Raw genomic sequence first — 20,203 nt, forward strand, 5'->3', positions numbered from 1 at the left:
ATCGAAAAGTACTTTACAGAATTTTTGATTAAGGGCTCCGTTTTCAAGATATAGCCACCGAAAGTTTGATTTTAGCGAAATATTTGCAGTTTTTCAATTTTTAAAAATAGTGACCATGAGTGACCATTTCTACAAATATTTTTTTTGAAAAGTTCAGAAAATTTGCTATAAAATTGTCTAAGAGACATTGTAGATTGGACCTCTGGTTGCTGAGATACAGCGGCTTAAAGAAACAGAAACACGAAAATTTAAGTTTTCTATGTCTCACCCAAACAGCCCACCATTTTCTAATGACGATATCTCAGTAATTAATCGTCCGATTTTCAATGTTAATACATGAAACATTCGTGAAATTTTCCGATCTCTTCGAAAAAAATATTTTGAAAATTTTTAAATCTAGACTAGCATTTTAAATAGGCGTAATATTCAATATTTGATATTGATCAGAAAATTCACTCAAAAGTTACAGCTGTTTGAATATTTACATACCATTTTTGTATAGACAGCAGCCAAAATTGTATGGAGACTTGTATGGGTGAACCAATGACGCAAAATTGCTTATTTGGTCATAGGGAAGGCCCCCACAAAGTTTGAGTCAAATCAAAAAATACAAATAAAATCCATTTCCGGTTTGGTAGAGAATTGCTCATTAGTAAAGTTACTTTGAATGTTTGATTTAAAAAAAATAAAAGTTTGAAGTAAGTTTATTATAAAATAGCTTATAAATTTGAGGTTAAGTTAATTAATAGTCTCAAGTTCGATAAAATTTTAACATTCTCATTCACTTCCGCGTATCTTACCACTGGTCGTGGCCGGCGTCTGTATTGATCAGCACGATAGAGACCTTCGAAAATGTCGAAGGGGTGATGATTGGTTCCTACTTTTCATCTGTGGTCCACGGAGCAATTTTTGGAGGTCCTGTTCAATAACGAAGTAGCAGCTACGTGTAAACACCAAAGCTATGCTATGCTATGCTAGTCTCAAGTTCGATCAAAATTCGTTGGAAACTTTTTTTCATAAAAAGTCAAAGCCAGCAAAACCAAAATTTTCAGCATGATTTAAAAATCATACAAATTTACTAAGAAACTTGTTTTACTGAAAACTCCTAAAAATCAGATGATATTTTTGAAATCAGTTCAATTAACACTTAAAATTTGTTAGTGTGGAAATCTGGAGTTTTTTTTTAAAGTCCAATAATCCAAATTTCTAGTTTTCGCAAAAATTGAAAAATTTGTTGATTGGACCTTTAAAAAAACTCCAGAAATGTTCAAAGAATCCGCAAGCAGTCTATTTTCTGCTTGGAACTCATTTTCATTGAGTAAAAGATAATCTTTTTTATGAATGTTTCCATGATTAACAGCTTTTACATCTTTTCATCATGGTTCAATAGCTTGTTTGTTTTTAGTTGGTAATTTCAATATTTCAAAGAAATTTCGTTTCCCATTTTTGCGCACGACGCGTCGAAAACCCCAGTTTTTATTTCCAAAAATCATAACTCGGAATATTGAAAACATGATTTTATCATCTTTGATTTTTTATGCAAAATATTCTGAGCAATCCGATAATTTTTTTTCAGACATATGCTCGTTGGTCCCGAGACCTTCAAAACAGCATTTTAAATTTTCATATGACCTTTTCAACAATAAGACTTGATTTTTTTTAACTTTCAACTTTTTTTTCCTTGAAATACTATCTAATAACTTTCCATTTGCGTCCAAGACATCTAAAATTTGTTGAAATGCCGCGGAGTTATGATTTTTAGAAAAATTAGCTTTTTGCTAAAATCGACGAAAATGACAATTTTTCGGACCACCCTAATATGGTGTAACCCTAAAGGCCAATAAAAAAAACGGGTCAATATATTTCGGCCACTCCAATTTTGAGTCCGATCGGAGAACTTTTTTCAAATCATTTTGGTTTCTTGGGGAATTTCTGTATAATCAATTGCACAAAAAAAAACAAATATGTACAAATATGTTATTTGAAGTTTTTTTAAATCACAGTGTAAGAAATTTTAAAAATATTTACATTAGGGTGGCGTGAGTTGGTAAATTTTTCAGAACAAGGTATTTTTTCAGTTGCTTTTAGGCCCCTAAACAGCTCCTCAAATTTGGGAGCGATTGGTTGCGTCCACACTTTCGCATTGCATTTAAATCACTGACGAACTGACGTGCCACCCCGAATCCAAATTTGACCGCACTTTCCTATCTTCCTTCTCACTCACCCTCAGCGATCAGCGATTGTCAAACAGACGATTTGACAGATGCGCAGCTGCACTTGCTGAGAAGCTTCCAGGAACAACAAATGAAAATGGGGGAAAACATATTGAAGCCTGAAAACATTTGCAAATTTTGAACAAAACGATGAATATTTTGCTAATCTTGCATTATTTAAAGTGAAATGAGGCAAGAAATTTCGTTAAACTTCAAATTAGGCTATCTTTTAGACTTTTCGTAACATTTCCATGCCAACTCTTATCCGCCATTTACACATGTTGTTCCAGAATTCTTCACAGCAAGAAAACAGCTGATGTGACAAAACGTCAAACTCAAATTCTGACAATCGCCGAAGAAGAGAACAGTAGAAAGAAAAAGAAGCAGTGTGCGGTCAAAAATGATCGACCAATTTGTTCCTGGTGGCACGTCAGTTCGTCAGTGTTTAAATTTTGTTAGATATTTGATTGAAAAATCTTCTGTTATTTTTTTCATTTTTATTTTCTGCTTAATTTTCCAAACCAACACAATAACTTAAACGGTTTAGAAAGTACTCTTAAACTCAAAGAAAGTATGATGGTATCTGACAATTTTCGTTTTTTGCCTGGAAAAATAGGTTATGTAAAATTTCGATGATTTTTCTCTCAAAAATACAAATTATCAAAACATTTTTAGAAAAATAATTATTGTTAAATAACTGTTCTGATGTTGAAAAATACCTGCAATGGCCTAAAACTTATTTAATAAGAATCCTAGATAAGTTCAGCTTAAAAAATGCTACAAATAAATAAAAACAAATAGCTTTGCAATGCATTGCTCAAAAAGAATGTAAATAAAATTAAATTCATTTCCAGATTCTTCTCCATCAACAACAATGCCAGTAATCACCACCACAATCCGCACCACCCCGCCCACTCGCCATTCACCGCCAGTCACCTGTTTTCGTCGCTCTGCGGCAGCACAACCCACAACAACAACAACGAAGATGACGAGGAAGCGGACGTTGTTGCGTTAGCCAACAACAACAACAACATTAGCATAGCCAACAATAACAACTACCTGAGCAACGATGTCGAGTCCAAGTCCAGTACCTTCCGGGAGTCGCCCTTTCCCATGTACAACTATTGTGTTCAACAGAGTCCCACCTCGGGCCTCTTTCCGCCGCCCTTCGGGCCCTTTGGCCACCACCTGCCGGCCCTCTCCCCGCAGGACATTGGCCGCCATTCACCGCCGAATCCCTTCCTCGATCTCCACCACCAGCCTTCGGCGGGCAACTCCGCGACGGTGGGGACACCCGCGTCCTCGCCCCTGCAACATCCCGTGCCAACAGCAGTACTAAGTTCCAAGCTGATGCCGCCGTCGATTCCGTTGGCCGCGTCGATAGCCTCGATTGCGTCGAGTCTTCCGAAGAATCACCCGCTGAGCGAGTCAGCTTCGGCTGCGGCGGCCTTCCACCGGTTATTGCATCAACATCCGGGAAGCGCCGCTTCGTCAGCGGCATCCGGAATTGCGGCCGCCGTGGCCGCCAGTCGTGCCTTACTGGAAGCCCAGCATCGCAGCCAACATCGGAGTCTCAGTCCGGTGGACCGAATCAAGTCGGAGCGGACGGATTTTTCCCTGTCGCCGAGGCCACCACCCGACGATGGGGACGGAGGGAAGGGTTCTGGGTCCGGGACCGGTGGTACCAAGAACCGAAAAATACACCGTTGTGACGCCACCGGCTGCGACAAGGTGTACACCAAAAGTTCCCACCTGAAGGCGCACAAGCGGACGCACACAGGTTAGTCGCTCGTTAAGTACCATGCGTCTCCACTTAGCTCAAATTTGTACTTTCTTTAGAACTCAGTGGAGACGCATGGTGCTTACCTACACAAGCATCGGTGGTTCAGTGGTAGAATGCTCGCCTGCCACGCGGGCGGCCCGGGTTCGATTCCCGGCCGATGCAGCAGAACTTTTTTTAATTTTCAGTTTTTTTTTCTCTCTCCAACAGGTGAAAAGCCATACATCTGCACCTGGGAGGGCTGCGTGTGGCGCTTCGCCCGGTCGGACGAGCTGACGCGGCACTACCGGAAGCACACCGGCCTCAAACCGTTCCGCTGCAAGCTGTGTACACGTTCCTTTAGCCGCTCGGATCACCTGTCGCTGCACATGAAGCGACACTGATTGTGTTGTGTTTGGCACTCTTCAGAGCTACTTTCGATGAAATTATTAGCTGTTAAGTAAAACCATCCACAAACTATTTGCAGCAATTGAGTGGGCAAACACACTACAACTATTCCTAAAAGAGTTAACTTACTTTTTGTGTTGAAACGAAACGCGATAATACTCTCTGCCAACGAATGAAAGCGAATCTATTCCATACAACTAACTAAATAGCTAAATATTTAGGCGTTAGGAGACAACAAATGTGAATCTCATTGTTATACGTTCTTAAAAGTGCTCTCTCTGTTTAAGTTATTTCAGCTCTCTAGAGAAAGAAAATGTCTGTGGGAATTAATCATTTCGAATTTACTTTACAACAGTCTACAAACAAAATTGACTATAAAATTTACAGATATAATCAACAAGTATTAACAAAAGACAGTGCCATCAACAAGGTTAATGCGACAGCATGCCCTAAACTCATTCTATAAAATTTACCACTCAAAAGTTTCTACAGATTTTCATTGTTAAACATTGTTTTTACTATATTCTTCTCAAAATACTTCATTTTCAAATTTCTTTTAAAAAAATTGCGCAATTTTTGAGGTAAACAATTTAAAATATGAATGTACTTTCAAAATTCGCAAATTTTAACTGTGTGTCGTATTGTGAAACATATCAATCAAAAAGAAATTTCAAATGAATTTGGTGGCTTAGGCAAAGTTGTAAATATTAGCAAGAAGATTTCTGAAAAAACGTACTTAAAATTAACTAAACTAATTTAAACTAATTTTCATATTTCACTTTTAAACTCATAATGGAACCAGAATAAAAATGTTTTATTTTTTATAAAATTTCATCTGCTAATAATTTTGCAAATATTTAGACTTATTAAGCTAATTATTGCACAACAAGTGTACTGCTTGTAGAATCTTCACTCCGTTCTAAACGTCCGCTCCATGCCACAATCCAATCTCAACTGCCAATTGACATCTACTCTCTCGCTCCTCTTCGTTCGTTCGTTTGACAGATCTCTTCGCCTACACGCTGAACTTGCTTTACTCATTTTACGTGTTGGGTTTACACTTGGATTAACTCATAACTCTACATCTCTCTCCTTGTCCGACGAAAATAAACGTGAAAAAAATACTCCCTCTGATTCAACATTTATTAACAAAGTCTTACAACCACATATTTGTTGAGTGAAAAAAATACTTATCTAACTTAATTTCCACAACTTTTAACACTTTAAATAACTAAAGATTGTTTAGTTCCAAAATAACCAAAATACTCACAATACTCAAAATACCAAAATACTCATGAAGAATCCTAACGGCAACTTTCAATTCAAATCGAATGCTATAATTATCAAAACTACTGCCCCTCATCTTAACCAAACTCTCTCACTCATTTTCAATTTGAAGCAACTCCAATACAGACCGAGCCACGTAGTAAAGTGGTAATGCTTCCGCCTAGTAAGCGGTAGATCGGGGTTCAAATCCCGGCTCGGACCAATCTTGTCCCTTCTGGATTTTTGCTTAGTAAAGTGAATGTAGTGTATCATTACAAACTGGACCTTATCACGACACCTTAGGAAGACAACCTATGGAATGTTAACATTATCCTTTACATGATAACATTAAGTTAATTTATAAACTGTCACTGAATCCGCTTTGTAAATGCCGGCCCCGATACTCTTCACGGGTGTTCCCCTCAGGAGCAGGGAAAGATTTACTTACAACTCCAATACATTCTTGACAGGCATCAACCTGAACTAAATTTGCTTATTGAACATCTCTTCCAAAATGCGTCTGTTGAAAGATTTTGTCACGAGTCAGAAACATAGTGAACCGTCGCGCTTCCGAAAAACTAAATAAGGCAGTTCAACATTCTATCCGTCTTGCATAAATACAAGACGTTACATAAGTGCAATATAATATCCCTTAACCAAGCCAAAGAAACTTCTTTATCAAGACTACCTACTCTCAAATGAGGAAATATCTCAGGAAATAACTGCATCACAGCTGAACCATGTACTTCTATAATCTTGTGCCTTCATTGTTGATTGAATCTCTAAATCACAATACATCTGATTCTTCTGCATTTGACTAAAATGCTATTATATTCATTCATCGGTAATCCAATCCAAGGTTTAGTATTTTAGGCACCACCAGCCAACGCTAGTTTCAACTCTTCTTACATCTCATATCTTTTCTCTCTTCCATGAGAAGCAAAATAACCAATAAAAGAGTACAACGAAAGCGCAAACAGCTATTACAAGATAGCATATGCATATGCGGGCAGAACAACAACAAAAGCCTCCTGGTTTAATCAACACCCTTTTCGTCCTTCCATTTTCTGACATTTCAAGCTGTCTACTCCTGCTCACGAGTCAACTCGCCTTTTAAGACCTACTCCCTAAATACAGAGGCTCTTATCAATCATTCCTTTCGCTGACCGCATTCACCAACGCTCAATCTACATAATACCTGATGGGAACTTCTTCTGAGATACAATCAAAACTTCTCCACTTCACCTTCACATGCTGTCAACTGTCTTCTTCATGGTTTATCGAACTTTCCGGATGCGCAGTTCTATGCTGACACATCATAGCATATAGGTGTTGGACGCTCCTTTCCCCTTCACGGGACAAGACAAAAATTAACATAAACCGTCCTCAGCCATTCCTCGAGAAGCCCCGCTCTTCAACTAAATTTGTCAATAACTGACACATTCATCCTCGACAGGCCGTATCCAAACTTTGTTTCACTACAAAGTCCTCCGTCTGTCAACGCAAGTTTCACTTGAAGCAACTTCAAAAACATGCCTGAATGGGTTTAGGAAACACCGTCAATTTATCGAAACCTTCCGTGTCCTTTGTCTCACTGACAATCTACAAATTTCACGACCACCACACAAAAGTCATTCATATATTCTATATGAACTCACATACAAACAAATAAGGTCTGCCTTTAGTTACAAACAAAACCGAAGTCAACCGCAATCCAACCCGAACTCTTTCACAATCTTGCTAATCAGGTTGACTCCATCAAGTCAGCACAATCTGCTTAATCACTTATTCAACTTCTCTTGGCGCAACTATCAGAGCCACCAACAACAAAATAAGTATGCTGCATCACGCACACATTCAGCCAAGTTCGTTAATAAAAGGCAAAGAACAGCCAGTAGTTTAACGGAATATAAACTCGCGCTGAGAACAAATCATCCTGGAAACCAAATCAAAAGCTTCTTTGAGTAGCTTCACCTTGTGCCCCGCTTTAACGTCAGCAATGTTTTCCATGTTTCAAGTCAGAACAATTCAATCACATGTCACACCACCTCAAATGTCAAGCTGTCAAACCTCTCGCACTGTTTGCGAAAGTCAACCCAAGCATTTCCTCCTCCGGACGAAATACACTCCTTATTCGATATGCGGCCATCGGTCACACCATCTTTAAATTCATTCACATATCAATAGTTGGGAATCCCAACCAGAGACCTAATCAGCGGATACTTTCTTCAGCCTCTCCACGTGCAACTTTCAAAGCTGCAAACAATTCATCAACATATGTACTGCACTTGGCGCTTCGGGCTTCAACCGGTCCCGCTCTTTTGTTTATGTGGCGCTTCGGGCTTCAACCGGTCCCGCTCTTTTGTTTACTCTCAAACAGCAAAATAAACATCAACAAAACAAATCAATCGTCCTCGACACTCTTATCCTTTTGCGCCTTTACCTCCTCACCAGGATCAAAACATGTCCTAGGTCATCCACTAACTTACCAATCGCAAAACCAAAAAAAAAAAAATCACCAGAACAAACTAATTGATCGTACCGGCTGCGCCAATTGTAGAATCTTCACTCCGTTCTAAACGTCCGCTCCATGCCACAATCCAATCTCAACTGCCAATTGACATCTACTCTCTCGCTCCTCTTCGTTCGTTCGTTTGACAGATCTCTTCGCCTACACGCTGAACTTGCTTTACTCATTTTACGTGTTGGGTTTACACTTGGATTAACTCATAACTCTACACTGCTAACTAATGCATAACGTATAATATTTTAATACCTATATCTCAGCATCTTATTAACCGATTTTCAATGTCAAAAATGAAACATTAGTTAAATTTTCTTAACTTTCAATTAAGATTATTATGAAATTTTTAAACTCAAGCTTTACCTGTAAGGTAAAAAAAATGTTCACACACTGAAAAACTGACAATTGGTTGGTGAGATATCGGCATAATATTTGACGTTGTTTTGATACACTCAAAGAACATAATTTTTCCTGTTTGTTGAAATAAATACACCTTCCCGACAAAATTACCCAACAGTGACTAAAATTGAAAAAGGTGCACCAATTGTAGAACGCTTTTTAATTACAAATACGATTTTTTATTCAAAAATTAGTAAAGATGATTTCCTACTTTTCTTTTGAGATTTTGGAAAAATCAGTACCGTCATCTGGGGTGAATCGGGACACATGGGGCGATTGGGACAGCAGTTTTAGTAATGATGCAGTGCCTAATATTTTGAATTTTTTAAATGAAAAAAAAAATGTGTTCATTCATTCCCAAATATGAAGTTTCAAGTGCTCTAAAACGTGCTGTCCCTATTCAGACTGTAGTCCCAATTCGCCCCAGTTGACGGTAATCAGGAAGAGATATTTGGCGTGGAGTTCCTTGGTCAAAATAATTAGACCCATATTTTCTGGTTTGTTTTTTTTACGATTAGGGTACTCATTTCCAAAATAGGGTGGTCAAAATGATGATTTTCAATGATTTTTTATTGTAAGGGTGCACAGCAACGAAGGAAGTTGTTGTCTTCTTATTCCAAAATGGTCAAACTTACGGACCCAATCCTGCAATAACGGGAATGTAAAATTAATCAAACTTTGTTATAAATTACTTTGAAGACAGTTCTTCAGGGGATGAATGAAAATATATTTCGATAGTACCCGTAGTTTTGAAGATACTAAAATGTCTGTAACAAAAATCTGGGTGCAAAAGCTCTGGTTGATATGCACCGTTAAAACCTTCATTATGTCGATAAATGTACCAATTTAATTAAGTTGAAAAGCGCCTTAAATTACATTTCATCAATCTAAAATTGGTTGCACGAAATAAAATAAAATGAGTCTGTTTTGCCTTCCTCACCTCAATGAGAAAAGGCTATAAAATCACTTGAAAACTAAAATTCGTTATTCGACCTCGTAGACCCACCTTCACGTATACATATCGACTCAAATTCTGAACAAATGTCTGTCCGTGCACCGAAAAATATGCACACGATTTTCTCCGGACTGGCTGAACCGATTTGGACCGTTTTAGTCTCATTCGACCCGTCTTGGGGTCCCACAAAACCCTAGTTATTATTATAATTGTAAAAAAGGTGTTTTTTGTAAGAATCCCGTCTTGCTATACATTTTTAGAAAGGTATTTAAAAGACCTTTCCAACGCGTGTGTTTTAATATTTATTTTGATATTTTGATAAAATAACTGTTATTTATACACTTTTTGAGGCTTTATAGTGTATTCACTTTATGAATGCGAGGAAGGCATCAACCATCTAAAGGTGGATTGATTTACATTTTTTAAATAAGTTTTCCTCAAAACATTTTGTGGCAAAATATTTTGATTTTGAATTTGATATTTTTGAATAATTATTTGGTTAAGGCATAAAAAAGTATGTATTAAAGTAATTGAAAATAGATAAAAAAAATGTATAAAATGTGTAAGTTTGCTGAATACTATCATATTAATTTGCTATCAGTTTTGTATCTTTTGAATCTGAAGTGCAAAAAATCATAATTTTCAATCAAATCAAAAAATCAATCAGTTTAAAAAAATTACAAAAGTGTTTCGAAAATATTGAAAACCTACTTCTACTTTACGCTCTTTGAAGAAAATATTTTTAAAATTTTGAAAATTAAGACTTACATGAAATGAGCACAATTTTGATACAATTTTGGCATTTAAAATTATACAATTAACTTCTGAGACATCGACTGTTTGGGTGAGAATTATTTTTAATTGTTTCTCTTAATCTTCAATTAAAATTAAAATTCGTAATTAAAATACTTTTCCATTGACAGTTTACAATTTTACATCAAACATGTATGCAAAAAAACTTTTTGCTTGTAACTCGTTTTTTAATCAATATCTATTTCTTCAAAAATGTATAACTCGATGACAAAATTGTTGCCCATATTTCTCTGTAGAAAATATCAAAGATACAGATTTTCTGAATTCCAACTTTTCTGTAGTGATAAAAGGTTTATAAAAAAAACAAAAAGATTTTTTTTATTTTAGGGTTTAAACTTATTTTTCTGGATAGTCCTAACCAATCTTACAACTTTGCCGAAAATACAAAATCGATTAAAAAATTCATTCTCGAGATCTAGATTTTCGAATATGTGTGTGGTCCAATCCAATACCCGCTGGCCGGCAGCGAAATTATGGGAAAGTATAATTTGTATCAGTCTTGGGTTATGCTGATACATGTTATCTCAGTCCCGGGTATTAGGTGGTGACAGCTCTCGCGCTGCTTCCAATGACCCGTTTCAGAACGACAGAGCTCCTTGCGGTCCAATTCCGAGGTCATTGGGCATTGTCTGGCCCCGCCCAAACATAGACCAAGAACCAGAAGAGTCCTCGACCTATCTTTAGACTTCCAATCCCATAAGGCAAAAATGAGATCAGCGCGTATTTAGTGGTTGTTGATAAGCAGGCAGAATTTTATAGTTTCAGTTTGGATAGATCTCACCAAGTTTCTGGAATCCCGGTAGCCTTCTGTATCGGCTGCTTCAAAACATCCGGACGTTGCCAGCTACTTTTAGTCGTACGGATCCGGACGGCCAAGATCTAGATTTTCGAATATCTGCTAAAATTGGATGGAGACTTGTATGGGCAATCCAATGATACAAAATAGCTTCTTTGGTCATAGAAAAGGTGAATCGTTTTAATCTAAGAAAAAAATATTTAAAAATAACTTCGAATGAAATCGTCCGTTGCATTTTAAACACCCCAAAAAAATCATCGAAAAATCTCAAATATTTTGCAATAATTTGGCCAAAATAAAATCAAAGTTTGCTTCAACACTAAGAAATATTTGATTTGAAAAAGTTTTACCATCGCCTTAGCAAATTTAAACAGTCAATTTGTAATATTTGGTTCTAATTTGAAATATTCCGTTTTGATCACTTGATCACAAATCGAATGTTCAAATGAGTAGTTCTCTATAATCTCGCCAATTTTTTCAAAGTCTTCATTTTTTTATTTGGATAAAACTTGGATCCAGGGATGGAATAATCGCAAAACAATCACTTTCGCTTGCGAACTTTTTTCACCCGCCAAAGAGAGAGCAGGCAAATCACGCAAAAGAAAATCGCTCCCGAAATTCTCCCAGAAAATCAATCTGCTGATGATTGTTTATGAATTTCCTAGTCAGCACAACTTAAAATTATTTTTTCACTTTGTTCACACACATTGCCCACCTACAAAATGTGACAGGTCAATTTCCGACGGGTAACGTTACACTTGCAAGTGTAGTAGTGAAAAAGATCTTCTGCTGAATAATCAAGATGATGATTTTTTTTTAGATTCTTTTTACCGATCATTCGTGCGCGAGAGAGGAGAGCATGCTCCTTTCGGATTTTTTCTCTTGATGAACATCCAATGATTTTCTTTTGATGATGATTATTCCATCGCTGCTTGGATCATGCTTATCCTATGTCAAAAGAGGGAATTCTGCATCATTCGTTTTTCCATGCAATTCTCCATACAATTTTTGGGGCTAGTAATACAAAATCGATGTGATGAGAAGGGTTTTTCTGATCAATTTGGTGTCTTCGGCAATGTTGTAGGATATAAAGGATTAGGATTAGAATATTTCAGAAATTTTGTAATTTGGTCTACACAGAAAAAAATCAATTTTCGTAATCGTGAATTTAGTTCACGAATATGAGAACCACGAAGGAATTTATTTATGAGTAGGTACGGTACATTTACACTATAAACGTGAATATATTCCTGCGTGGTTCTCGCATTCGTGAATTCAATTCACGATTTTGAGAATTGTTTTTTTTTTCGTGTAACCAATAAATTTTTTAGAAAATTTTACACAAATTTCATTTCTTTACACTAAAATCGAACAAATAGTTTCCGAGATATTTTAAGTTGAAAATAACAAGCTAATGAGGTAACACTTAAAATAAATCATTTTCATCGATTCGAATTCTTTGTGTGGCTGTATCTCAAAAACGAACTACCCGATTTTTTTAAATTTTAGAGGCAACATTGTAGGAAATTTCCTCAGCTCTTTAAACATATATTTTGCTTTAAAAATGATTTTTTAAAGGCTTTGTTTTTTCAAAAAAAAAACTATTTAAAAAAATCATATCTCCTGATCCAGATTTTGCACCATTGCGTACTATGGCTCAAATATGTCTTTTTTGCAATTCCGTCGTGAAACTACTCACTTTTCCTTTCATTCTTCAACGACGAAATAGCCTACTTTTCTGTACCAAAAATAACTCAAATGGGTGCTGAAAAGTTGAACTTTTCAGCACTTGTTTCGAAAAGTAACACTATTCAACATTTTTTTTTGATTTAAACGATTTATTGACAAAATACATGAAAATTTGACATAAAATTTCACTCAGTGTGTGTTTTTTGGAATTGCAAAAAATGTTATATGGAACTCGTTGCAAAACTTGATTTTTTCAGCACTCTTCGTATTTATTCAACTCGGTGAACCTCGTTGGATAAATGTACGACTCGTGCTGAAAAAATCCTCTTTTTGCAACTTGTTGCATAAACTACTATTTTAGCCCACTAAAACATATCAACAAACTTCGAAAAAAATTTGTGCTATGGGAAGAAAAAGGTTAAATAAAAAAATCGTAAATTATTTCTCGTTATTATTTCTTTATCCAAAATATTCAAAAACCTACAACTTTGCCAAAGACACCAAAACGATCAGAAAATCCCTTCTCTAGATATGGAATTTAATAGATTTACATACACATTTTGTATTACCAGTCCCTATAATTGTATGGAAACTAGTTATGCAAAATAACTACTTTTGACATACAAATGAAAAAATACAATGAAAATTCGATTTGCACAAAAATATTATGTTATTGTATCAAATCTTATTCTGAAGTGTTGCAAAAAAGAAATGAAGTTCAAAATATCATTTACATTCTCAATATTTCAAAAGAGTCAAAACATAGAAAAAATATGCAGGTTTCTAGCAATTTTTACATAAACTCTAACATAAAACTTGCACAAAAAGCATTCCAATTATGAAAAGAGTGTTAAATTAAAGCAATTCAAGAGTTCTTACATGCTGTCGTATGAAACCTCTACTAAAATTAAAGGTACAAGATTTCAAGTTCAAACATTTCAAACAATTTTTATTTACACATTACAAAAACCACAATAATATCAAAAGCAAGCCAATCCGCCCACAGCCAACAACGAAACAAAAATCGAGCCAGTTAACAAACCCATCATCTTCCACAAACATACATTGTAGCTAATTTATTCGCATAGATTTTACTACCTAGGACACGTTGATTAGCGTAAATGTTAGAAATACTGTTACACTGTACATAAGAGTTTAGCGAAAAAAATAATCCCAGAAACAAGTGCAATTATAAAACAATGACAACAAACCCGAACAAATCCCAAACTAGCACGTAAGAGAAGGCGCAGAGGCAACCATGCAACCACCACCAAGTGATACCAACCGCGAGTTCATTTAAAACAAAAAAAAAAAGTGAGCGCGAGTTGAAACGAAGCGAGATTTTATTTTCCTTTAAAAAAATAAAACTGTTGAATAGTTAGCCAGATTTTTAGCCAAGTTCGTTGTTTTAAGTGTTTTAGTGTAGGTTTTAGTTTAGTTTAGAAGGAAAAGTGAGCCAGTTTAGTGTGTAAATTTTGTGTTTTAAGTGTTTAGTTTTGTTAAGATGTACAATGGAACCTGAGTACGCCAGTAATAGTGTCAAATGAAGGAGGGTAAAAGATGGAAAAAGCGCCAGTATTTTGTTAAGGTTGTTTTAGAAACATTTTTAAAGTAACGGAATTACAGCCAGCCAGTGTTATTGTTGAAGGAAGTTTTTATTTTTTGCTAGAAGAATTTTATAGGAGTAAAATGTTTGCGTTTTTATAAGACAACACTTTTTGAAGTTATTTCGCTGCAATGGAGAAAATAAAAATTTTACAGTTGAAAAAAGAAAAGTCGAATTGTTGTTTTTTTGTGTGTTTTATTACCTTTTTATTTTACTTTTGTCCAAAGCATTTTTATAATAGAATGTGTAGTTTTAATAGCATGTTTGTTTTTTTTCTGTTTCCATCTTGTATATATACTATTCTTTTTTGTTGTTGTTCTTTTTTTCCTCTTCTGTTTTTTTGTTGTTTTATTTTAGTGTACCTTTATGTTCAATAAATAATGGTATAATAGTTTCTTTTTCATCCTTTTCCATCCCTTTTTTTCTTGCTTTATATATAATGCTTTTCAGCTGCACGCCAATGTTTTTTTAGTAGCTTTCTCGCGAATGTGTCAAAACAGCCCTGCGTTCCAATGGTTGTTGTTAAATGGGGTTTACTATTCCCGCTTTTAATTTTCTCATAACTCATAGCAGCTTGCACGCCTTAAATTGTTTGTAAGGATTATATGCTTCAATTATATCTTGCAAATATAGATTTTTTTGTTTTGTTTTTCATGTCAGCTTGTTTGCTTTTTCCTTAAATACCACTTTTAAGATGTCTTTCCGTTTTTTTTGTTTGTTTTGCTTCTTTCTCGAGAAAATTTAAATATGCATTTTGTTCCATTTATAAATACTTTTACACTTTTTTTTTGCGGGGGGTTTCACCACTTTTTCTTTCTTATTTTGGGGAGAGTGTGACAATAATTAGCTTACGCACATTTTTTTCTTCTGTTTGAATTGTTATTTCCAACTGTGAGTTGTAGTATTATGCAGCCGGTAGAGAGTGAGGAACAAATATGTTTGGGGACAACAAAGTTAGGCGTTTCTTTTCAAACATTCTCGCCAACATAAGGAACATGTGAAAGGGGGTTCTTTTTCGCTTTTTTTTTGCTGGTGAAAATTTCACTATTGCTATACACCTAGAGAATGAGTTATGTTTTCTTACACTTTTGTTTTTTATTCGGTAATTATAATAGTTTAGAGAGCAGCTGTGTGTGTGTTTTTTAGAGGAAACTTTCAATAAAAAATGGAATGTAATTCTGACCGCGATGCCCTTCCTAGAAAAACGAAACACGTGAAAGGCTTTCACTCTTCTGCGAAAAGAGTGCAGTTTGCTTTTCACTTTGCAACGTTTTCAAAGCTGGAAGATGCCACTCCAGAATCTTAGCATAAAGAAAGTGACATTAAATGCGTCACTTTATGCAAGATTCACCAACTTTAACCCTTTTCATTCCAACAAAATTTACAGAAAATTAATTTTTTAACAATAATTTGAGTTAAAATCACATTCACAAGACTCTTTTTTGTGTGTTATTGTGTGTGTTTTCTATTTGCCTCTACTCGAGTTTACTGCCTATCCGTGTTCCATTTATTAGCCCTCAGCACTTGCTTTTTTGTTTAAACTAATCTTTGGTACGTTTGCTTCTACTTAAACAAACTTAAAAGTAAAAAAATCTCGAACCTAAAATTAAAACTTGAACGAAATCGAATCACCTCTTTTTTCCAATTGGAAGCAATTTTTACTTCAATCGTGTGCGGGGTCTACTTTACCGACGCGAAGCGATCACGTTCGCGCGCTCGAACGCTTGCTTTGCGCAGCGCAAACGGTTCAGAGAGAGCCAACTTGGTTGGTTGGGGAGCATTCAAAAGCTACGTAACGCAATTTAAGGTGTAAATGTAGAAATTTGTTTAAAATTGCTGTGTGGCTGTTGGAAAATTTAGACTTAAAAAATTAGCGTTTGATTCATCGTTACGTAATGCTCAACCGACCCACAAAGACTGTTGTAGGGTTCCATTGCATCGCTAGAACTCAAACTGAAGCTTGTTTCGCGACACGTTGAAGTGCGAAGCATCTTTTCACTTTGAATAGAACTGTTCTTATTTTTCAACGATCATAGCAGGTTGAAAGCACCAGTTTTTTTTTTTTGTACAAAATTTGTCATTTTACCTAAAACTTTTGATTATCTTAAAAAAGCACACTATGACAAAATTGATTGTCCTTTAAAGCTAGCTAGAGATTTAATTTTAGGCAGAGATCAACAACAATTGAAGTAAAAACAGCTTGCAATTACTTATTTTTTCTCCTATTTACAATGATCAGTATCTTCTAAACAACTTAAACAATAGAGAAACAACAAAAGCCAAAATTCTTGCTTCCTTAGCCTCCTAACAAAAGAGATTTCCATAACAATTCGCGACCTGATCGCACCGTTCAAAATAATAACCGTAGCGTTCAATATTTACAAATTTTGAAGATTCTCACCCCACTTTTCCGGGAGATTCCAACATTCCGATTCAACGCGTCCTTACCTGATGCCGCTAGCAAAAAGCGATTGTGAAGCAATAGTGTATTCCTTACTCTCCTCTCCTCTAAATCGTTTTTAAACTTTGAAGCGTGTATGTGTGTGTGGTTTTGCGGTTGTTAAACGTGATACAATTGCCTATTACGCCCTTCGAGCGACTCCTTGGGAATCCACGGCGGCGCCTTAAAATACAGCACTTGAAAAAAGAAAACGCTTTCAACGAGAGGCGCATCGAACTTCTTCGTCAATTCGCACAACTTTCCTCTTGCTTTATACACAGTAATAATAAACGGAAACGAGATACTTTTTCTTGCGTTGCGTATCAACACTCTAATTCTGTACCGATTTCCCGTTGCCACTTTTTCGCTAGATTCCTTTTGTTTCGAGATATCTGGAGAGAAATAGTTTTCTGAATACTGAAGTTTGTTGCTGTATTTTTTGCAAGTTTTGTGTGGTTTGTGTGTGTGTGTGTTTGCAACTATGTCACTGTTGAGTATTGTTTGTTCTTTTTGCGTGAGTAGTTCTTAAAACTGGTAATTAGCATTTTGTTAGTTTTGGTTTGTTTGCCTTTTGCTTGATCTGGTTTCAAGAGAAAAGATATACACATACGACTATTTGTTTGTTTTTGTTTTAGAGATACTTTTGTTTTGTTTTGCCATTTTTTGTTATACGTTGAATATTTTTCTTCTCTTTTTTGCTGATTTGCTTCCTTGTTCTTTAACTTCTATTTTATTCAATATCAATTTTATTGTTTTATATTCCACATTTGCCGTCAGTTTTCTTTTTTTTGCATTCTCTGCCCCTTCTTTTTCGCAATTAATCTTAGCTAGTCCGTAAAGAAAGGGTTCAAACCGAAACGAAACACGCGAAACTCACAAAAGTGAGAACACAAACAAAAAATCGCATCGCCTTTTCTTTCTCGATTTCACTTCGGAGGGTCTTGAGCACCGTTTTATTTTGTTCTAAACTTGGGAGAAAAGTCGTTCACAGTTTGGAAATTGTACCCGTTTCGAAAACTCTCAATTCATTTGTCGTGGAATAATCTCGCTCGGAAAAAGGTTCTCCCTGAATTGCCAAGGTCCAACAGTTTTTGTTTGATGTTCCCAGTTTTTGCTTTGTTTCCCGCGAAACAGAAAATCAAGAATTATCTACACAACTGGTTTAAATAAAACGTGTATATAAAAATATATATTTATATGTTTTTTTTTTCTCTAAAGTTCAAAAAATACTTTAGTGTGTGTTGCAGTCAATGTTTGCGTGTTGAAACATTGTTTCAAACATAATGCTAAGCCTTCCTGCGCGCGCTCGCGCGCCCTCCTCTCCTCTACATATGTAACACATATAGTAAAGTCTGACTTTCACTACTATTCCCCAACCTCCCCCACAATTTTCTCCCACTCTTCGATGGAGTCGTGTGTACTGTTCCGTTGCTTCTCCGAAGCAGCTCTTCCCTCCCGGTATAGCCACAGTTGAGAAAACGTAAAAACCCAAAATCGTTCAAACTTAATTCTTAAGAAGCACCTTCAAGCTGCTCCTCGCCGCATCTTTCCTGCCCTTTAGTACACCAGCACGGACTCCATCGTGATCGTATCTCATTTGGCGGACCCACCGGTGCCGCCACCGTTCGACGCGGCCGCCTGAGCCTGGGCCAGAAGCAGCGCAGACGGGGCGACCTGGTCGGCAGCGTTGGTACTGCTGCTGCCGGTACCGCCAGCGGTGATGTTTCGTCGCGCCAGGCGGGATCTGGAAGGGGAAAATGGGAAAGAATTTAGTAATGTGTGTATTATTTTAAAAATCTATGAAAATTTTATCATTTTATTAAAGATAAAGAATTGAAACATATGCAGTAAACTTGCAAGTGCTTCCCTAACACCGACGTGGAAGTCAAGTACCTAAAATGCCAAACACGGACAATATCGACGAAGTAACTGTCCGATGTAAGCATCAAACGTTGAGAAATATGCGTTTTCTTCATCGGATACATATACTTTCATACCATAAAGATCTGGCTAGCCGTTACTGTACACTCGAAATTCAACCCTGCCGCTGAAACGAAAGATTATCTAATCTACCTTAATATTTTCATCGAATCAAGCATGTCTGCGTCTACGAATTCGATGAAGGCTTCTTTGGATTACAATTGAAGCTGTTCTGTGATTCCTTCATCATTTCACGGTTCTCGTTCCAGCCAGTCCCGTGAAACTTGGAACTTTACTCTATGCATTGTGTTCCGTATACTTTTATTCCGTATGGATGTGGTTTTGCTTTTATGTAACGTCGAAATTCAACCTTGAAACTGAAACTCGCGATTCTCTCATCCACCGCAATTAAGGGGAGCAAATCTTCTTTGGACTGACATAAAAGCTGCCCCGTGATTCCTGCAACTTTTCGCAGTTATCATTCTAGTCAGTCTCGTGAAACCTTGAACGCCAGTCCATGTCTTGTGCCTTGTTAAAGTACACTGTTTCTGCTTCATCATCAACGGTATCTCTTCAATTTTATCTCCAATAACCATCCGAATTCTCAGTGTCATAATCGCTACCGTAATCCATAATTCACTTTCGACGTTAATGTAACTTTCACTGTGTCACTGTGGAAATCACAGCCTGATAGCGTCATGTTTTTGATGTTCTTACAAGTACGGTCAACTAGCCTCCTGTCCGGGAACCAAACCATGTCTGTCGAATAAATCATACAATACACATATGGACTTGCTGGGCGGAATCATATGGACACTTCCATAATGCAAGTAACCGTGTCAATATCAGTTTTTCTGAAAGACGATATAAGTTTTTGAAATCTTACATGTTATTCTCGAGCCTACGACCTGGGTTATTCGGAATGACACCACAGTACCTGCGTGTCAAAGGTTTTTATTCTGCCAAGACAATCAGAGTTCACTGGTTTCTAAGCTCCGTTTTGGTAAACGAGTTGACTTCTTTTACTCTGAGATATAATTACTCAGGGCTCTAGAGTCGGCGGAGTTGAGTACTTTTTTCTTAATTTTTATTTATTCAGTTTTTTTCCATGAACAAATCACAATCACAATAGGTGACTTTTCACCTGAATTTTATATAGGGGAAGAGGGGGTAATATGCACCCCCTAAGGGAAAACTGTGATTTTTAAACCATTACAGCATTACTGAGGAAGAATTTTGTTCGATGTTCTAAAACAACTATTATTCTTCGTAATCCATGTGAAAAAAGAAAACCTCAAAACTGTTCGAAAATACCAAATTTCTAAAAATATTTCTGATTCATTTCAAACAACCATGCGGGGCAATATGTACCACAACATTGGGGCAAAATGCACTGGGTTAAAGCAGTTTTCACT

The 20,203-nt window shown here is 36.3% G+C and overlaps 2 protein-coding genes and 1 non-coding gene across 9 annotated transcripts in view; 2 read left to right on the forward strand and 1 right to left on the reverse strand.

Moving 5' to 3' along the window:
• LOC6036749 (Krueppel-like factor 5) overlaps positions 1-4,840 on the forward strand; it is a 99,159-nt gene extending 94,319 nt beyond the window's left edge. Inside the window, exons 5-6 of the mRNA XM_038250441.1 lie at positions 3,068-3,993; positions 4,204-4,840. Of these exons, the coding sequence (XP_038106369.1) occupies positions 3,068-3,993; positions 4,204-4,376 (1,099 nt within the window). The 3' untranslated portion in view covers positions 4,377-4,840. The remainder of the gene's footprint in view (positions 1-3,067; positions 3,994-4,203) is intronic.
• Positions 4,088-4,158, forward strand: Trnag-gcc. The gene has a single exon. It is a non-coding gene; the product is annotated as a tRNA-Gly (tRNA).
• A 9,923-nt stretch (positions 4,841-14,763) lies between the features above and the next one.
• Positions 14,764-20,203, reverse strand: part of LOC6036748 (kinesin-like protein unc-104) — a 111,544-nt gene continuing 106,104 nt past the window's right edge. For all 7 annotated transcript variants that reach the window (XM_038257976.1, XM_038257978.1, XM_038257977.1 and 4 more), the window contains one exon: positions 14,764-18,612. In XM_038257976.1, the coding sequence (XP_038113904.1) occupies positions 18,462-18,612 (151 nt within the window). In that variant the 3' untranslated portion in view covers positions 14,764-18,461. The remainder of the gene's footprint in view (positions 18,613-20,203) is intronic.

Source organism: Culex quinquefasciatus, chromosome 2 (genome assembly GCF_015732765.1).
Source record: "Culex quinquefasciatus strain JHB chromosome 2, VPISU_Cqui_1.0_pri_paternal, whole genome shotgun sequence".
Taxonomy (NCBI): domain Eukaryota; kingdom Metazoa; phylum Arthropoda; class Insecta; order Diptera; family Culicidae; genus Culex; species Culex quinquefasciatus.